Source organism: Vipera ursinii, assembly GCF_947247035.1.
Source record: "Vipera ursinii genome assembly, chromosome: 6".
Taxonomy (NCBI): domain Eukaryota; kingdom Metazoa; phylum Chordata; class Lepidosauria; order Squamata; family Viperidae; genus Vipera; species Vipera ursinii.
In genome coordinates this window covers 58,543,285-58,563,626 of record NC_139515.1, presented here as the reverse complement: position 1 = coordinate 58,563,626, position 20,342 = coordinate 58,543,285, and the positions used below count along the sequence as shown (strand labels likewise).

The 20,342-nt window shown below is 38.5% G+C and overlaps 1 protein-coding gene across 4 annotated transcripts in view; it reads right to left on the bottom strand.

The window, feature by feature from the left end:
• ATF7IP (activating transcription factor 7 interacting protein) overlaps positions 1-20,342 on the bottom strand; it is a 127,196-nt gene that overhangs the window by 62,144 nt on the left and 44,710 nt on the right. For 3 of the 4 annotated variants that reach the window (XM_083366737.1, XM_083366739.1, XM_083366738.1), the window contains exons 3-8: positions 14,479-14,559; positions 12,819-12,961; positions 5,887-6,024; positions 2,916-2,981; positions 1,934-2,007; positions 1,348-1,436 (exon numbers count right to left, since the gene is read on the bottom strand). In XM_083366737.1, the coding sequence (XP_083222863.1) occupies positions 1,348-1,436; positions 1,934-2,007; positions 2,916-2,981; positions 5,887-6,024; positions 12,819-12,961; positions 14,479-14,559 (591 nt within the window). The remainder of the gene's footprint in view (positions 1-1,347; positions 1,437-1,933; positions 2,008-2,915; positions 2,982-5,886; positions 6,025-12,818; positions 12,962-14,478; positions 14,560-20,342) is intronic. The other variant, XM_083366740.1, reaches the window with a different exon arrangement.

The following is a 20,342-nucleotide window of genomic DNA, read 5'->3' as shown; positions in this document are numbered from 1 at the left end:
TAGAAAAGATTTTTCAATTTCTAAACTGCTTTGAAATTTTAATTTGCCATGAAAATGCTTTCTCAACCAAAAAGTGAATCAGAAATACTTTATAATGCAAGTAGAGTTTTTGTCTGAATGCCAAATAATTAAAGAATTAAAATGTAAGAATATGTACATAAGTTTCTTTCTCATTGCCATTATATTTTCCTTATATATTCAGACAAGTAATACAAAACTATCTGTCATCGTCTATTTAAAGCATGAGCACTTTCCAATAATTAATTTCTAGGCCTTATTCAATTCTTATTTTGTTTCAAATAGGGATTATGTCAGGAATTGCCCTTTTCTGACCAAAGTTTGAAAAAGTTAGGGAGCTCATGATCCACTAAAAGTTGCATTTAATATGAAAAAATTATACAGTAATTACTGTTTTTATTTCAACCTTCTACAGTGGCATAATGTTAGTAACTTATGTTTATACTGATTCATTATGTGATCAAGGATATCAATAGTAATCTATGAGTTTATTATTACAAATCAATGATTGATTTGTAAAGAGCAGCTATTACTTTATGGGTAAAAAATACCAATTAATAAATGTCAGCCTCAATCCTCAGAGTTCGACATTCCACTGAAGCTTTGGATATGTCCAAAGTGTCTCCAAAAGTTGTTGTTGTTGTTAGCTGCGAAGTCGTGTCCGACCCATCGCGACCCTATGGACAACATTCCTCCAGGCCTTCCTGTCTTCTACCATCTTCTGGAGTCCATAATTTTTAATTTTGTAGTTATTAGGTAAATGGAAATAGCATAAAAGCTTAAATTTACATTACTGTCCAGTCGTTTTATCCTAGTTCTTCCTATTTACTGAAATGTAGCATCCAACATGCAATTCAAAGGCCAGCTGTGATCATTAGGAACCCTCCAAAAGATACTCACTCCCAAAAAACTGTATATGGAAGCATGCTTAATTTTCTTTTAAATGCTACCCTCTTTTCTTTCTTTGACAAAGCATTTTTGTCAAAACTGTGTTTGATTTATTTTAGTTTTAGAGCTGATGTGGAATTCCAGTAGTACAAAGTGCTGCAGCCTGGCTTATTCTATATGGTGTTCAAACTGGTTCTATGAATGTTTAAGGATACATTAAGAATAAAACTATATATTAAGTTTAAGGACAGGACTCTAAGTACTTCATTTTAAGAATCAGATATTGTTTGATGCTACTACCGGATTTACTAGGACAGCATATGTTACTTTCACCTAAATCACTTCTGTTTGGCTGAATTATATCAAGTGAGTTTTTACTTATTTGATTTTTTAAAAATGTGCCATAAAAGTAATAATACATATAATTGAGATAGATTTTACCTGTATTCACAGGGGACTGAAAAGTAGTTGATGAAGTGTCTCCTACATTTCTCTTGGACTCCAGCATCTGTCTTACTGTTCCAGCATTTCTACAGAACAAAGATTTATGTTAGCTGTATCAAGTAGAGGAGCTATAGCAGGAAGTCCAAAAGAAAATTATTTTTAAATTTAAATAATTTATTATTACTCAATTTTTCTAAATAATTCACACTATCAGTGAATTCTACATACCTACTATATATGCAATATAAAAAAATTAAAACGTATTTCTCTGTTTACAAGCAATCTCCAACCTTCAAATTTTGTGATGCTAATTGCCATTATTTCTCAATGACTAAGGCATAGGGGAATTGAAGACTACAGGCTGCTCAACTTTGCCCTAAGAATTCCCCATGCCTAGTTATGCTTTTCACCAAGAGAATGAATTAACATATATTTGGGTAACAGAAAAAAGGGCACGTTTATAAATAAGATGTGAAATATAGCTGCCATCAAAATATATTGTACTTTTATGTAGAATTAATCTTTCCAATTATAACTAAGTTTCAAAGAAAAAAAGTGTAATAGGTAGGGGGTTACAGCTTACCTATATGCCACGCTGTTGACACTGCCAGTATCACTCACTGCTTTTCCTGGGGAATGGGGTGTGTTCTGTAGAGTCTACAAAGTAACACAAACCAACTTGAGATCTGCAACTTAAATTTTGTACTTCATAAGTGATCATTCTATTTTAGGTACACTTCTCTTCCAGAAAATCTGAAGTCCTCCTTAATAAGTACAGTATTGTATTTCATGATACAGTATAAATATATTTTCTCCCTTGAAGTCCCTGACATAATAAATGAACTGACATATAAAAACTATCAAACAATCCTGCTGCTTGATAATGTATTAATGTAGCAATTATCAGGGAGTATCAAGGTGAGGTGTTCAGATTTTTCATTCTCATTTTAAAAGTTAAGATATTTAAGTATCTTTTAGCTCACAAATATGAAGACATGTTAGAATTATGAATGCTCTGCTTTCTAAAAGTAAGTTTGTAGTACAATTAGTTCTGAAAGATACATAGAAATATGGTCTAATGCAGGTGTGTCCATCCTTTTGGCTTGCCTCGGCTGTACTGAGTGAAGGTTTAATAAATAAATAAATAAAAATAACATGTTTAAATGTAATTATGCAGCCATAGCTTAGTTTTAATCAAGAATAAATTTTAGGGGTAAAATCCCGCAAAATCTCCATCATCACACTAATCTGTCAGTTACAGCTAAACATCAATGTAAACTTCACTGACTTCAAAGTTATAAAACCTCACTATGGTATTCATCTTACTCCAACTGGGAAGCCCCAAGAGATTTTTATCTCATTTCAATTTAGAGGCATAAATCCACAAATTTATGTGTATCCAATAACTTCTCCAAGTTAACACATCAATCCATTATTATACAAACGAAAGCATCTGATTCCACTGTTGTATTTTAGCTAAAGCTTATAGTAAATTTTGCATTGTTACTTATAACAGTTTTGAGCTTAATGGTCAATCAACAATATAATAAAAGTTCTGTCCTTACTTCTGTTTTTTTCTTTGAGTCCTCTCTAGCTGCTCCAAAGCGTTTTGTCAATCTTGCAATTTTAGCCTCAAAATAAGAGAAAGGAAAATAATAATGAAATACAGTCTCATTAAATTAATGTTGTAGTTCAGTTTTATAGTGTTGGTTTCATCAAGAAAAACCAATGAGGCTTTTTTAAAAAAACGTGGTTTTACTTCTATCACGCTACAATGAGAAGAGGCATTAGTCATAACACTGCTCCATTTAGCTATTCCCTGTCCAGCACTTTTATTAGCCAGAATGGAAAAGGAGATTGTATTTGCTCTGAATGAACAAATATTGGTAGTCCTTCAGTTACAACTGTAATGGAGCCTGCCCATTACAGTCTTAATGTTAAATGAATCATGTTAAATGAACGAGCCTCATGCCTGCTCTCCCCAAAGCATTCATTAATCAAATGCATGAGTCATTAAGTACTCATGGGATACCTCAAGAGTGGGAAAGATCATGCAAGAACAAGACCATCTGCCTCTGGCCACCCAAGACCCCCCTCCACCGAGATATCTGCTAAGCTTGTAAGCCGCCCTGAGTCTTCGGAGAAGGGCGGGATATAAATGTAATAAAAATAAAATAAAAATAAAATATCTCATGCTTGGGCTTTTTCCCTGCCCCAACCCTCTATCGCTGGTTGCTCACTAATCGTTCAAAGATCTCCAGATTTCAAGATGTCAGGATAGGAAAGGAGAACAGGCTGGGCTACATGGCAGAAAAGCAACCATCTTTTTCTCAGATGCTGACAAAGCTATTTTCCTTTCATTGCTAGATGGTAACTTCCCCTCCCCCCTATCACCCTTAACTCCACTAAACTTACACTAGAAGAGTTAATGGCGGGGAAGGGAAGGCATACAGCCAACGGCAAACCTCTACAAATTGTCAGCAGAGGTTGCGACAGAGTCAGTGCAAGTTATGTCCAAATTTGGCTTCGCTTCCGTGTCTTCTGAAATGTCCTGCGACAAACTTCACGTCAGGCAACCAGCATAGATAGAAACTGCAGCTGACGCAAAATGCAGCTGTTTGATGGTTAAACAGACCAATCAAATGGGATTCCATAGCATTAATCTTTAAAGGAGATCTCAGATTGTTGTAAGGTACCACACCAATTCAAGATGTCAAATTTAGTTTATATAACCACAAGAAGATTAAAGTAGTCAAAAGTCTATTTTTCCTAATATCATACATCCAATTAAGATATTGTAAATATCCTAAGATCAAACTTGTAGATACAGTATTCATTGTGGTAACTAGGAGTTCGGCTTTTTTTAATGACAATATCCCAATTTATTAACTTTCTCTTACGGTTTTCCCCCACAATACCTTGTTTCAGTTAATCAACACATTCTTGTTCATGAAAGCATTTATAGGGTAACACCAGGTGTTTAAATGAATTTTATGTTAAATTCTGTTATTACTAAATGCTATTGGTTTTTTTTGTTTCATGGTGACGATTTTATTGAATATTATTCTATTGTTCTGGCTTTGCACACTGCTCTGAGTATCCTGTTGTGACCCCAGCCCTGGAGGGTGCTTTATCTTCGCATGCTGACTTGGAGGATGATATGGAGGAGGAGGAAGCTGACACGAGCAATGTGCCGGAGGGGCCGACTCCCCTGGTGAGTCAGCAAGAACTGACTGTGGCTGACGTGCCTATGGACCCCAGCCAAACAGAGGAGGAAACAGAAGAGCAAGCAGAGGCCCGCAGCAGCGAGGAGGAGCCCCTACTGGATGCAAGAGGAAGACGTAGGATACGTTGTCAACAGCAGCAGAAACTATTGCAACGCCCCAAGAGGCGTGGCTGGGAGACGTAGGGCCACACCCTACAGAGTATATAAAAGGGGTGTGGCTGCGCAGGAAAGGCGTGGTGAACAATTTGTTCGCATTTTGAGATTTGTAACGTGCCTGCCTGCATCTGGGCTTTGGAGCTGCTGACTGACTGCCAAAGACCTTGGAGCATTGCCCGGTAATTACAGAGGTGCTGTGTGATAAACACTGGGAAAGAGTTGGCTGTGAGAGGACCAGCTTCTGTGTGTTCAGCCTGCGTTTGGCTTCTGCTGGGCTTTTGAGCCTCTTTACGACTACTCATTGGGAGGGGACAGAACATATCCTGTGGAGGAAGACTGATATAGAAATAACATAAAATAATAATCAGTCTAGAAAGATCAATGTGCTGTTCCTCCTCCTTCTAGGAATAGCACCTACAGCCTCTGGCAACACAGTGAGCTGAATCCATTAAAAAAAAGACTGTCAGGAAAGTGCAGATACCACCAAATTAGAACTATCAGAACTAGTATGAGTCAGAAAAGTGTAAGAAACATTATCCATACAATATTCTGCAAATAAATAGTCTATCAAGTGACTCTGCATTCTTAAGTTTATCTCCAAAAATACCTTTCCCAGCCCAAATCCTTGCTGATTTTGCAAATTTCTCTCCTTTCTCGACACTGTTTCCCCTGTAGATTGCATATTTATGTGCCAGATTCATTTTCTGCCTAAATAGTCAGGGTTTCTTGTGATACACTGCTGTTGTTTTTCACAACTGCGGTTCCATTCAGTGCAAAACATTTGGATGAGAGATCTCTACAGGTTGAACAGAAAGGGAGCCTTTTTTCCAGCTATACGCCTGTACGTCTTCTGAATAGCTAAAATATCATCCAAATGAAATTTGAGAGCTGAATGAAAGAAGATTGACTGAAAAATGGCCTTGAACCTATTCAGCTATTCTACTCTTATGTTAACAAACAGTGGATATGATATTTTTATGCAAGCAGCTAGCATAAAAATGAACAGTAGGTTTAATTTTGAAACAATGAACAAAAACCATGCTAATACAAATGGGGACATTTCTCTGAGCAAAATATACTTTAATTAACTGTCTTGCATTTTAATATTGGAAGGAAATAATTCTATTAAGTCTCAAACATATGTGTATAAATACCTGTAATTCTGTAATGACGGTTTTGTGTCTCTTATTGCATTCAATCTTATCTACTCTGGTTTTCAAATCTTCTAGAGTTTTCTCAAACAGAGCACACTCCATGGCACTAAATTTCTCTTCTAGAAAACGATGGATTACCTGTAAAAATATAAATGAAAGAGTAGCTAGTTGAGATTACATTTTCTTTTAAATTTTATCATAAAAATGTTTTAACTTTTAAGTAAAAATGAAATAAAATTTAAATTTTTGTTTAATTGTATATAGTTACCTAAGAAAAACACATCTTGAATATATTTGTATTGATGACACATTTAGTGAATTCTATTTTTAATTTACACCCTCATTATCACTTCCCTGTTACCGTGTTTCCCCGAAAGTAAACCCACCCCTGAAAGCCCCAGATTTTCGGGGGTGGGCCTAATATAAAGCCTCCCCTCAAAAGTAAGCCCTACTTAAGGGCCTGCATACACGTCCTGCCGCCGATTCCATCTAGTTTCACCATAGACACAAGGAAAAGGGGGGGATCTGTCAGTGGCACTGTGACGAGGTGAAGCTGATGGGGGAGGGGGGATCTGACCCACGGTACCGGTATATTCCTTACCGCCACCCAGCTTGTTCCACAGCTTCATGGCAACGACATTGGACAGGACGCGTGAGGCGGCAAAATGCAAAAAAAAAAAAAAAAGTCAATTCCAACTTCTCACAACAACAAAAATCTTGTGAAGTTGGAACTGATTGACCTTTCCCCCCCAAAAAAAACTTTTGTTTCCCTGCACACAGTGGCGGTGGATCGTGAAGGAGAAGCAGCACAGGTCTGGGAGCCAGGTAAGGAAAGAAATGCAATTCCTGGGGGGAGTGAGGGCCTCTGGGTGGTGGTGTGCCAAACTCTCTGGCTCCACAGGGAAGGGGCAGCCAGCATAGGTGCTGACAGCAGGACGCCCACAGCTTTACCACCCTACCTGCCCGAGCCTCTGGCACTCCACCTGCTGCTTTGGTGGCTCTGTAGGCAGAGCTGTGAATTTCTCTTCTCTGAAATAGAAGAGAATGGGCAGGTGAGGGGGGAACCTGCCCTACTCGTTCTGCGGCCGCTTTCGGCTAAGCCGCATTGCGCTGTCCAATGGCCCGCCCGTCTGCTTCACCATCCTCCCTCCCCGAGCCTCCGGTGCTTCACTTGCTGCTTTGGTCTACCTGGTCCGCCACCACACTCTTGCCTCCGTGTTGCTTCTCTACCCCATGCAGAGGTCCTGCCCCATCCACTTGGGCGGCCTACTATTCTAATAGCGGCAAAAAGTAAGCCCTCCCCAAAAGTAAATCCTAATGCTTACTTCAGAGTCCAAAAGAAAGAGAGATGGTCTTACTTTCGGGGAAACACGGTATTTAAAATGAAGGTCAGCAAACCCTTACAATATTTGTTACACTAATTTTTTTTATGGTACTATCTAAGCCTAGATAAAATTACTCTTATTGGAAGAGTTTAGATTGCAAGATCTGGTTACTAAAGAGATGTTATTTAAAAATAGCTAAAGTAAGTTACTACAGGGTGGTATTTTTCGTTGGCTTTAATAAAATTGAAATACACATCTAGCTTGAAAAACATATCCCTGAAATCAATGAAACATATAATTGAAAGTGAACCATCAGATTTGTTTCCAAAAACCATCTGAATAATATATCTCCTATAAATCAGTGATGCTTTCCCTACATTTGCTTTATGGAGCTATGCAATTACAGACACTAAAAATATTAACCAGCACGAACTTCTATTTATCATATAATCTGTTAATTAATTTCACACATACACTAATAAAACAAGATTATGCTGTTATTTTTTAATTTATATATACATTTTTTCAATAATTTTATTGAGTTATATTAAACAGATAAAACAGATACAAGAACCAAACACAAAAATACGTAAAAAAGGTAATACTTAAAAAGTGCAGAAAAAAATCCCCTGCAAAAAATAAACTTTCTCCTTTATGCCCAGTGAGTGCATTCGACATTAACAACTTATCACTGTTTCTTAAAATATAACCAAATATAAAAGTAATTTCATTCTCTACCACAGGGCTTTTCAACCTTTTCACAGATTGTACCACTTTAGGACATGAAAATATATGAGTATCACCAGTGCTTTGCAAGGTGTCATAAACCTGATGACCAAAAAAGAAAAAGAAAAAAGGTCTGGTTTTAATTTTTAATTCAGCACTTCCTTTGCTGAATCACTTTCCCTTTGCACTGACAAATGTATGACAAATGTATTCATATTTATTAATATGCACCACTACCTTGGTGGTCAGGTGGCTGGTCACGCCATTCTTCCTCTCTCCCTCTCCTCTCTGTTTCACTGCCTGTTGGGCTCTCCTTCCACAGCCTCTGATCCTTGGTTGATCCCTCTGCTTGTCTCACAGAAGGCTCCCCTCTTCTCCCCCTCTTTTTTTCTCTCCCTCTCCCGCCCCAAACCTCCTCTTTTTATATCTTCTCTCCCCGCTCTCCTCCTCCTTTCTCTTCCAGGTGCGCCACTCTCTGGGCCTTAGGGACAACTCCAGCGTCCGTCACTACTGCAGTCTCACTCCCCCATGCAGTCACCCACTGCACACAGCGCTGATCACCTGGAGCTGCGCACTCTAATGCTGGGGCCTCTGGTGAGCCCTGGCAGTCCTGCAGCTCCAGCTGACTCTCTCACCCCAAGGCCTGTCTGCTACTCCTGGTGATAAGAGGCCAGAAGCGCCAATCAGCTGGAGCTACACATCAATCCTGAGCTCTCAGCAGAGCCCTGGCAACACTGCAGCTCCAGCTCACTCTCCCCCAGGCCTGTGGTGCACTGCCACCGCTTCAGCTCATCCCCCCAGCTATACTTCCTCCTAGATTCACGACTCAGTTTTGAAGATCACATTGGAACCGTGGCTAGGGGGGCATTTGCCCAGATTCGTCTTATATACCAATTGCGCCCCTTTTTGGACCGAGATGCCCTACGTACAGTCACCCACGCACTCGTTACCTCCCGTATTGATTACTGTAATGCTCTCTACATGGGGCTGCCCTTGAAGACCACCCGGAGGCTTCAGCTGGTGCAGAATGCAGCTGCACGGGTTGTGATGGGAGCTTCCCGATACTCCCATATTACACCCCTCCTGCGTGAGCTGCATTGGCTACCAGTTGCCCTCCGGGTGAGATTTAAGGTGCTGGTACTTACCTTTAAAGCCCTACATGGCTTAGGTCCGGGATACTTGCAGGACCATCTGCTGCCGGGAACAAATTCCCATCGTCCAGTACGCTCACACAGAGAAGGCCTCCTCAGGGTACCGTCAGCTAGGCAATGTCGGCTGGCGACCCCCAGGGGGAGGGCCTTCTCTGTGGGAGCACCAACCCTATGGAATCAGCTCCCCCCTGAGCTTCGGATAGCCCAAAACCTCCAATCCTTTCGCCGCGGCCTCAAAACACACCTGTTCCACCAAGCTGACCTAGACTGACAGGCATTTCAATTAATTTATATTTAGTATTTTTAATTCATTTTAAAATTCTCTAATTTTTATTGCACTGATGTTCTCAATTTTCATTTTATCTTGATTTATGTACTTATTATATGTTGTATTGTGAGCCGCCCTGAGTCCTTCAGGAGATAGGGCGGGATATAAATCCCATCAATAATAAATAAATAATACTTATCTAGGTTGTGTACCACCTGCCAGGTGCCAAAGTGCCACTGGTTGAAAAGCCCTGCTTTACCATACCCCATTTCTATACAGGTTTTCTTTAATTCACGACCACAATTGAGCCCAAAGTTTCTGTTCCTAAGCAAAGATAGTTGTTTAGTGAGTTTTGCCTCTTTTACAACCTTTCTTGACCTAACTATTAAGTGAATCACTGAAGTTGTTAAGTTAGTAACACAATTGTTAAATGAATGGCTTTCCCATTGATTTTGTCAGAAGCCTGCAAAAGGTGATCACATGACACAGCAACTATGATAAATATATGCCAGTAGGCAAGCATCTGAATTTTGATCATGTGACCATAGGATACTGCAATGGCCATGTGAAAAATGGTCATAGTCACTTTTTCCAGTACCATTGTAACTTTTAACTGTCACTAAACAAATGGTTGTAAGTCAAGGATTACCTGCAAATGTATCTCTAAATCCTCAGCTCACATTATTAATCAGTAAAGATCCAGTTAATAGAAATACCTAACAATATAAATATATAATTCCACTATTTAAAACCCAATTTCCCAATCCCTCTTTAATAATCAAAATCTAATTCCAATTAACAATTAAACATTAAAAAAAATTAAGAACTATTAAACATTACCATAATATCCCCTTATTTTTATATTAAAGTAATAACATAGCTATTGCAAATCAACCCATTATACTGAACTGAACATTTTCCTAAAGAAAACTATACAGTAAAAATAATCATTAAAAATCATCAGAGATAGCAACCCATTATTTAATTATAATCAAGTAAGCTAATTTTGTATTTTAGCATTTAAAAATTTTCTTGATATAACACTATAATCATCCTTTTCCTGTATATTTTAAAAAAAATACAAAGCTGGAAAAATGTAATTTTCTTCCTTCTTAAACAGATTAAAAGCTCACCCAGTGAATGCCAAACTTGCGATTATGAAGATTTTTCAATTTTGAAAAAAAGACTGTAAAATATTAAATCTCCCAAGGAATGATGATGAGGTTTGCTTGAACTTTGAATCCTGAAAAGGCTGCATTAATGGCTCAGAGTATGATGGAATCTGTGATTCCCAGATGATTGTAAGTGACCATAACATCAATTTCTGCCATCAACTTGCAAAACCCCTGTCAGAATGTGTAAGGGTGATCTTAAGATCTCTCTTTAATTTAGAAAAAATATATGGCAGTCTGGATCTCTTATATTCAACTGCCTTTTGACCACAATGTCCCCAGCTATGAGCAGGCATTAATTTGCTATTCTCCACCAGAAGTGACTCCTTACAACACATTTGTGAACAGTCCATAATTTTTTTAAAAAATGGCATCAAAGATGAATATAGGTAGTCCTTTGAGGTATGCCACTCAAGAAATGTATTTCATAATACTGGAACTCTACTTTATCGAAATAGACTAGAGAAACAGAAACTTAAAAAGCCTAATAACACTTTTGTCAAGGTATTCTTTTAACAGCTAACCAGCTTATTTAATATAAGATGCAAGATGTAATGATGGGAATGACTCAGCAGGGTCTGTGTCTCTTTAAGAGCCTTTGTATAAAGGGAAGGCTCTGCTGGTGTGCTCTCTCTCTTTCATTTCCTGCTGTAATTGTGGTTTGTTGGATCCTGCTGTATTAGCATGTGTATGTATATTGTTCCTGGTGTATGATATTGTAGATAGTATATAAACCACCATTTACGATAGACCACTGTTTTACTGTGTTTACTCCTGAATTATCTCACATAATAAGACTGTGCACGCTCTGCCCTTTTCTTTTCCTGTACCAAAGAGAGTCAAGTTGGGACAATCTCAACTTTCATTCTTGAATGAAATTTTGCTAAAAATCTTTGTATTTCTTCTCCAAGGTCAACTATGCGATTCTCTATAGAAATATGTTAATTTAGGGCTCACAGAAATTGTTGGGTTAGTGTGGGTTGTGGAGGTTTGTTGTTGGATTATATCATTAGGTTTACTTGGAGTTGGAGGATGGCATGATGGCAGCAGCTGTTCTCAGAACTGGTAAGAGCACAAAACCTTGAGAATAGCCTTCTGGAAGACCAGGAAAGAGGAGTTGCCCAGTGGCCTGCAAATGAATGGGGTCTGGTCAGGGCCATATATATGGTTGTAGGTCATGGTTACTAACGTGGGAACAGGGACAACAGCAGGTAAGAATTTATACTAGTGATACTGATCATATTTTTGATGGTGTTGTTCTATCTCTGAAGCATCACTGATCATCTGTTGTAGATTCTTTAGTAACATGGTGGCAGCAGCAGTTCAGAATTCTTTGCTCAGGTAACAGCAGCAGTGGTGGTGGAAAAGTACTTGCTCTGGACTAAATTTTAGCAATGAACTGAGAGTGTTTGGTGATTAAATTAGGCCTGGTTTTGGTTTTCTGGAGTCCATGAAATTTACTCTTAATCCTTTAATAATCAGGCTTTGGTTAACCCACCCAAAACTATATGCTTCTTTAATCTACAGCAGGGATGGACAATTATTTTTTAATTAATTAATTAGGAGTCCTGGTAGCATAGTGATTAGAATGCAATATTGCAAGCTATCACAATTTGAAGTTTGATCCTGATGGGCTTGAGGTTGACTCACCCTTCCATCCTTCCGAGGTCGCTAAAATGAAGACCCAGACCAGGGGTCGGCAACCTCGGCTCTTTTATGACTCGTGGACTTCAACTCCCAGAAGTCCTGAGCCAGCTATGCTGGCTCAGGAATTCTGGGAGTTGAAGTCCACGAGTCATAAAAGAGCCGAGGTTGCCGACCCCTGACCCAGACTGTTGTGGGCAATATGCTGACATTGTAAACTGCTCAGACAGTGTGTAAAGTATTATGACACAGTATATAAATCTTAAGTGCTATTGCTATTATTTTTCCCAAGGGCCACCTCAAAAACTGGGACTGTTGTGGAGGGCCACTCCACCTCTGCCACAGCCCCCTACGCCACTGCTACAGGCTGGATAGGGATAGCCAAAAAAATGCTCGGATCTCGTGGGTAAAAAGAATGGGTTTCTTATTCAGCCAATGAGTTCAAGAAATACGACTCAGGCAAGAACAATGGAACATAGTAGCATTTCTGAAATACAATTTTCTTCTTTGTAAAGCATAATCTTAGCAAGCATTTATTTTAACGATTAAGGATTTTAAAATTTTAATATAGCTGGAACAAAGAGAAAGTATTTTAAATTAAAAGGCAAATTACCTACAATGCACAAATCAAGAATGTCATATTTACCTTTTCAAGTTTCTGATGAACATCTCCTTTGGTTGTAATTTTTACTTCAAATTCTGCTTCAAAATCTCCCAGATATCGCCGGCGTTTAGAATGGATACTATCCATATCCTCTGATTTAGAACGCTTTCTTCTTGATGCCTCACCTAAAATTTATTTTGATTTTATATATAGACTTCTTAGTTGCCCTTTTCAAGATCACGATTCTAACAAAAGTGAAAAAACTCAAGTAATTCAGCTTCACCAAAATATGAGAAAAAAGGATGTGATATTCTTAAAAACCCAATGAGAAACAATGTCTATTTTTCTTTGTTCATAATAAATAAAAAATATTCAATAATTCTCAACACTGTGTGCAATATAAGAGATTGTTAAAATTTTTGCTTATAAAAATTAAGACAGAAACATTGAAAATAGTCACAATTATTCCACCACATTGAGCAAGCTGATGGCAAGATATTATCTCTTTGGTTCACTAGGAACAATGTGAATATGAATCAGTCATGATATTACTAGGCTTCTTAAAATAATAATATTCAGTAGGAAAACCTGGTAGCATCTTGCAAATGGAATGTTAGTGGCAGAACATCTACTTTGCATCTAGGCAAAATGCACTAGTGAGAGAATACAGGAAAAAATTATGAATAACTCATTCCTACCAGTGCATGCCGACCTTCCTCATTTATCAGCCATAAGACTCAAATCCAGGAAGCCTCCACTGGCACTGGCACTTGCATAACATAAATGGGTTGCTGAATGCCCAGTTTTACAAAGACATATAAATGACCCCACAAAAAGGTGCCAAGCTTTGAACTATCACGTCAGCAATTGACAATCCTAAATAGGATTTGCATCTCACATGGCGTCTGCCAGGACTCTCTAAATACATGGGACATAGTATCCTCCCCTCAGTGTGACTGCGGGGTCCCACGTCAAACTATAGGTCACATTGTGTCCGGCTGTAGGCAGAGGACATATTGGTCAAGTATCTGATTTTTTTAAAAAAAATATAAACGATGCTGCACTTCAATGATTTGATAGTCTAGAGACAATGGTAATTGAACATAGATCTTTTTAACATCCATATTTGTGTTTTACTAATCTAGATGAAATGTTAATATATACTGCTATATGCTAATTAATAACTGTTGCCACCTTGCATCATATATTTGAACGTACAGGACTCTGTTGTATTTAGCATAGTCTAGGGATTCAGTAGTGATAAGGCAGCTCAATAAATTTGAGAACTAAAATGAACTTGAAAATACATTTGCTCTCCTAGTAATTTTACTGACACAATGAAAGGCAGCTCAATCCTATGAAAAACTTTTAACACACTGTTTTTTCTGTATTTTAAGCATACTGTATGCAATTTCATATAGTAGATAATTCAAGTGACAGAATAAAATAAAAAATAAGACTACCCCAAAATAATGCAGTGATTTTAACATAGAATCTTAAAGCTTCTGGAACACATAGAATCATAAAGCATGATTTGAAGATAACAGAGGGAAAGGAAATGAGGAAGAAACAAAAAGAATTTATGTAGTCACTGTTAATAGAGTACACACACACAAACCATTCTGAAATATAGCCAACATACAAAAATAGTGCAACATAATTCCTACAAGCAGTATGAATTTCTTAGTTTTGCTATACATACATTTTTCTGGAGGTTTCTCCTCCTCCTTGTCGGGCTCCTTTTCTTCTATGGGATTCAGTTCTTTTTCTTCTTCTCTGCCTTCTATGAGAAAAACCAATCATTTTTTTTATCTTTATAGGCAAAGTCACTGTATTGCAGATTATTATTTATTTATAAGCATATATGCAATAAATTGAATCTCAGAAAATCTGAAGATAAAATAGCTTAACATTTAAAACTACCGTATCTTCTAATGCTGGATACCCGTACAATTATTTGAAGACAAGCTAACAGTACAATCTCTTCATAGTGTCAAATTGATCCTTTTCCAATTTTGTGCCATTAGAACTTGTACAAACTAAATTTCTAAGGAGTCTCATGCTCCTAAATGAACTACACTGGGGGTTCTTCTATCAAAAAACAAGCAGTACTGGAGCAACAAGCACAAGCTATCCACTGATGAGAACTGCCCATTTATTTCCAGTCAATGAGCCTCGCAAACCTAACTTGGAACCTGCATTGGCTGACAAATCTGCTATAAGCTCTGATCCTCGGACTCTACTTGACTCTGCTCCTACATGCCACTTTTATTTGGAATTCTTGTAAATCAAACTTGCTGAACTTCCCTCTATAATGCAACTCCATGTGTTTACCAGCCCTGTTTAGTAAAGAGAACAAAACCACCTCTTCATGTATTTGTGTGTGCTTAGCCTGGGACAGTACATCCACACTGAATTCTTGCAATAACCACAGTCTTCAAAATGCTTACAGATCAATTGCTTTATAATCTGCCCTAGTATATTCCTGGGTACAGATGACAGTGTGAGAACACAGCTCAATAATCTAAATACCTGAATTTTTTTCACATATCGATCTTATTCTTAAAAGTCATATTTACCTTCAATGAGCATGAAGAAGTTAGGCTACCTGACTAGCTAGACAATACCCAAGTTGGGTGACTGAAAATGGTGGCAGAGATTGGTAGCACAAAGACTGCTAGGTTTAGTGTTAGTGGACAGTGAAAGAAAACTGCTACAGATGTTGTGTTGGTTGACAGAGGCAAAGGTCTTGAAGATTCTGATCTGTCCCTGAGTGAGTGAAGAGTCCCAGAGTCAAAGGAAAATGATTGAAGATACAGAGTCTACGTGGGATAGTTCCAGGGGATGGTTCGACTGTCAGGTCACCTGGTGGGGCTCAGAAGGAACACTTGCAGGCAGCTTAACTGGCATACAAACAAGAAATCCAGACTGCCTTGGCCAGTAGGAGAAACTGGATGTATCAAACAGTGGACTTTGGCTGACAATCAGGCCATGGTGAAGATCTAGAGAGATATCACCCAATAAACTGGGTTGAAGGTGAATGGAATTGACAAAAAAGTATAGTTCTGCAAACTACAGCTTTGCTAACAATAGCTGATTGTCCCATGAGGGAAATGTCAAAACTAAATAACTTTATAATTACTAAATCAAAAGACTAGAACTTTGGTATATGCTAGATACAGTAAAGAAGGGTTGAACTAAAAAAGCAGAAGGCTCAAAGGACTACATTGCAAAAGCTAAGACAAATAGCACAAGAACATGCACAAGTAGCATAGAACAGTCAGAAATGCCTGTATGATTTTAAATCCTAGAGAGAAAAGTATAGGTAATTCTCAACTTACAACAGTTCATTTAGTGACTATTTGAAGTTACAACAGCACTGGAAAAAGTGACTTATGACCGTTTTTCACTTACAACCATTGCAGCATCTCCATGGTCACATGATCAAAATTCAGACGCTTGACAACTGACTCATATTTATAATGGTTGTAGTGTCCCAGGACAATGTGATCACATTTTGTAACCTTCTGACAAGCAAAGTCAATGAGGAAGCCAAATTCACTTAACAACCATGTTACTAACTTAATAATTCCAGTGATTCACTTAACTGTGGCAAGAAAGGTCACAAAATGGGGCAAAACTCACTTAACAAATGTCTCAGCAATATAAAGTTTGGGCTCAATTATGGTCATAAGTTGAGGACTACCTGGTAGTCCTCGACTTACAACATTCCTTTAGTGACTGTTCGAAGTTACAACAGAACTGAAAAGTGACAGTTCTGACAATTTTCACACTTATGACCATTGCAGCATGTCATGTGATCAAAATTTGGATACTTGGCAACAGGCTCATTCATGACTGTTAGTGTCCCAGGATCATGTGATCACCTTTTGCGACTATAGTTCAGTCAGCATTTATACTTTTAGTTACATAAGTGAGGAAATACATACTAATTACAAAGGAAAGACATATTGTTTGTGAAACTTACTAAAATATCCTTATCACTACTAAAATATCATTATCATTTCCTCTTCCTAGTGAACTTTGGTCTTTGGAAAACACCTGGAAAATATATTAGTTTTTTAAAATAAACTTTGCTGAAATTTCTTATAATGAGGGGAAAAACTAATTTGATCCCCTGCTGATTTTGTACCTTTGCACACAAAGAAATGATCAGTCTATAATTTTAATGGTGAGAGACAGAATAACAACAAAAAATCCAGAAAAAAGCATTTCAAAAAAGATAAATTGATTTACATTTCAATGAGTGAAATAAGTATTTGATCCCCTATTAATCAGCAAGATTTCTGGCTCCCAGGTGTCTTTTATACAGGTAACGAGCTGAGATTAGGAGCACTCTCTTAAAGGAAGAAAAGGCAACTGTCCACAGAAGCAATCAATCAATCAGATTCCAAACTCTCCACCATGGCAAAGACCAAAGAGGTGTCCAAGGATGTCAGAGACAAGATTGTAGACCTACACAAGGCTGGAATAAGCTTCAAGCGTATCGAGGCCATGTACCATCAAATCTTGGGTGAGAACTTCCTTCCCTCGGCCAGGGCATTGAAATTGGGTCATGGATGGTATTCCAGCAAGACAATGACCCAAAACACACAGCCAAAGCAACAAAGGAGTGGCTCAAAAAGAAGCACATTAAGGTCCTGGAATGGCCTAGCCAGTCTCCAGAACTTAATCCCATAGAAAATCAGTGGAGGGAGCTGAAGGTTCGACCTGCCAAACATCTGCCTTGAAACCTTAATGACTTGGGGAAGATCTGGAAAGAGGAATGGGATAAAATCCCTCCTGAGATGTGTGCAAACCTGGTGACCAACTACAAGAAACATCTGACCTCTGTGATTGCCAACAAGGATTTTGCCACCAAGTATTAAGTCATGTTTTGCAAAGGGGTCAAATACTTATTTCACTCATTTTTGGAAATGAGTTTTTCTGGATTTTTGTTGTTGTTATTCTGTTTCTCACTGTTAAACCTACCATTAAAATTATAGACTGGTCATTTCTTTGTCAGTGGGCAAACGTACAAAATTAGCAGGGGATCAAATAATTTTTTCCCTCACTATAAGAAATTTCAGCGAAGTTTGTTTTAAAAAACTAATGTATTTTCCAGGTGTTTTCAAGAGGCCACAGCAATTTGCTTTTACAGGCTTGTTGCTATCTGACACATCCTCAGACATCTGTCTTCAAAGTCACACAATTTAACATAGAAACTGTCAAGGTTTCTGACTGATGATCCCAACAAAGTAAGCACAGCTGAGACATTCCAATCTCTAGTGCAAAATTTTACTGAGTACAGCATATCGACACTGATGAATAGAAAACCAGCCCTGGCGAAAATGGCGCCAGAACAGTAAATTAAAAGGTAGAACTTCCCTTCTCCTCTGATAGTGCAGGTCACACTCCCCAATTAAGTGTCAGAAATTTCTTATGAGAAAATTCTTCAGTTCCCAGCCAAACGGTTCTTTGATGACCTTGGCTTCCAGGATGGACCGTATGCAAGTGTGCTGAGCATTCCAAATATTCCCCCCTTCCCCCTGCATCTGTAGGCAAAGTAAGAAATAATAATGGCTGAAGCAGAATAACCTCTTTGATGCTTGACAAACTTTTTATAGAAATTACTTTGGTCAGCATGACCAACACATCCAACAGGTGTACACCAACTGAAAAGAGGGCAGGTGGAGTCTGATGTCAAAGTCATTGTCCTAAAGGTAACCCAAAGTATCCATGAATACATCAGTAAAATGACACCCAAAGATGAGCTGCTATGAAAATGCCTCAGGCAGCAGCACACCTGGAAGATCAAGCAGAGGAAGTGCCGCTGGCAAGACATGGGATGCACCATCAACAGACAGCTGAGGTGGTTGACACTGGGAAATCCTACCAGTGGCTGAAAAAGACTGGACATAAAGCTAGCAGAGGCACTGATCATAGCAACACAAAAAAGGCACTAAGCACCAGATCTATAGAAGCAGGGATCTACCACACTCCACTCAGAGAATAGGTTGAATAAGATTGCCTGCGTTGAACCTTATTCCAAACAACTAGCACAGGCATTAAAAGATGCCAATATCGTAATATCAAATATAAGAACCAGCTCACTGCAAGAAACAAAACAACTAATGTACAGCACAACAGCAGTTATAACTAAATAGCTGGGATGCAAAACCAACGAAGACAGACTCATCTTCTGATGTTTGAATACAGATCCCAGAGTTCCATTACTCATGAAGCCATGAATATGGCTATAAACTGAAACCATTCCAACAGATCTGCTTACCTGGCTAGTTTGCTGATGGTTTGCCTTAGTTTTTTGTCTAGAAAAAACTGAAGCTGCAGCAATCATGAAGAAATATTTGTAGTCCAAATTTCATGTGCTCATTTCAATACACTGTCCATTCTTCATTCAACAATATTTTTATCTCCTCTCCTTTAAAGACCATTAATTTGGAGATTAAATGACTGTTACCATTTCATTAATACTACAAGTACTGCTAAACATTACTTGATCTCTCTGAGTGGAAAGTACATTAGTGTTCACTAATGTAAGGGATGTTTTAGCTTTGGCCAGCTCCATCTGCTCAATTATTTCAATACATCCAGAAGGCACACACTGTAGGAAGCATCCTTGTAATTCTTGCAGAGACACTAGCCATTGGGTTGCTAGGATACAATTCCAAGTAGAGTGATTTGTTGACTTATGAAGCATGTCTGGGAATGTGTCAGCATTAAGCTCTTAAAGGAAGGTGAGGCTTGCATTATGTTCTCATTCGAAATACTAGTCCATTTCCCATCAAAACTCAATTAGGAAGTGGACTCAGACTGTGTACCTCATGCCTTTCTTTTCAGAATCCCAAAAGAATATTGAAATGTCTTCATTACTGTAGATATTTAAGGCGAAGAATCTCTTTCTATTTGTAGCACTTTCAAGATAGTTGTCACCTACTTTCCCAAATACTTTTTCTTGTATCCCTTGAATCTATTTTTGCTCTGGACTATGTGAAGAAGGTAGAGAATGGAAAAGAGTGATTTTTCTTTGCCCTCTCTTTCTGACTTCTGGAGCAGCCTATTTAAAATTGCATGTGACTTTGTTCTGGAAACCTTCTTATTTGCTGTAGCTGGAGCTCCCATGACTAGGCAGACTTTCAGTTTTCCTGCTGGCATTCTGGCAACAGAAGAAAATGTGGTCCATGCTGTTAGTGGCCTAGTGTGATGACTTCCTTGGACAATTCCCAGATACCTCTGTAGATGTCAGCTTAGGGGAGGATGAGCCAATTCCTGGCAAGTCAGGAACTGAATTGTTTGATGGCTCCGAACAGCCATCCGGAATGAATTTGGCTGAGGTTCCAGCTAGGGAAAGCTTGCAACTGCAGACAGCCAGGGAAGAGGAGCAATTGCCTTCTGCATCTGATCAGAAAACACATAAGGCAGAAAAAAAAGGTAGGAGCAGAGAAGGCCAGCCACACTACTTGAGAGGGAAAAGCCCCATCCATCTTGATGGGCTGCATCACGACCCCGCTTTTCACACAGCCCAGTCAGTTGTTGGATGACTAC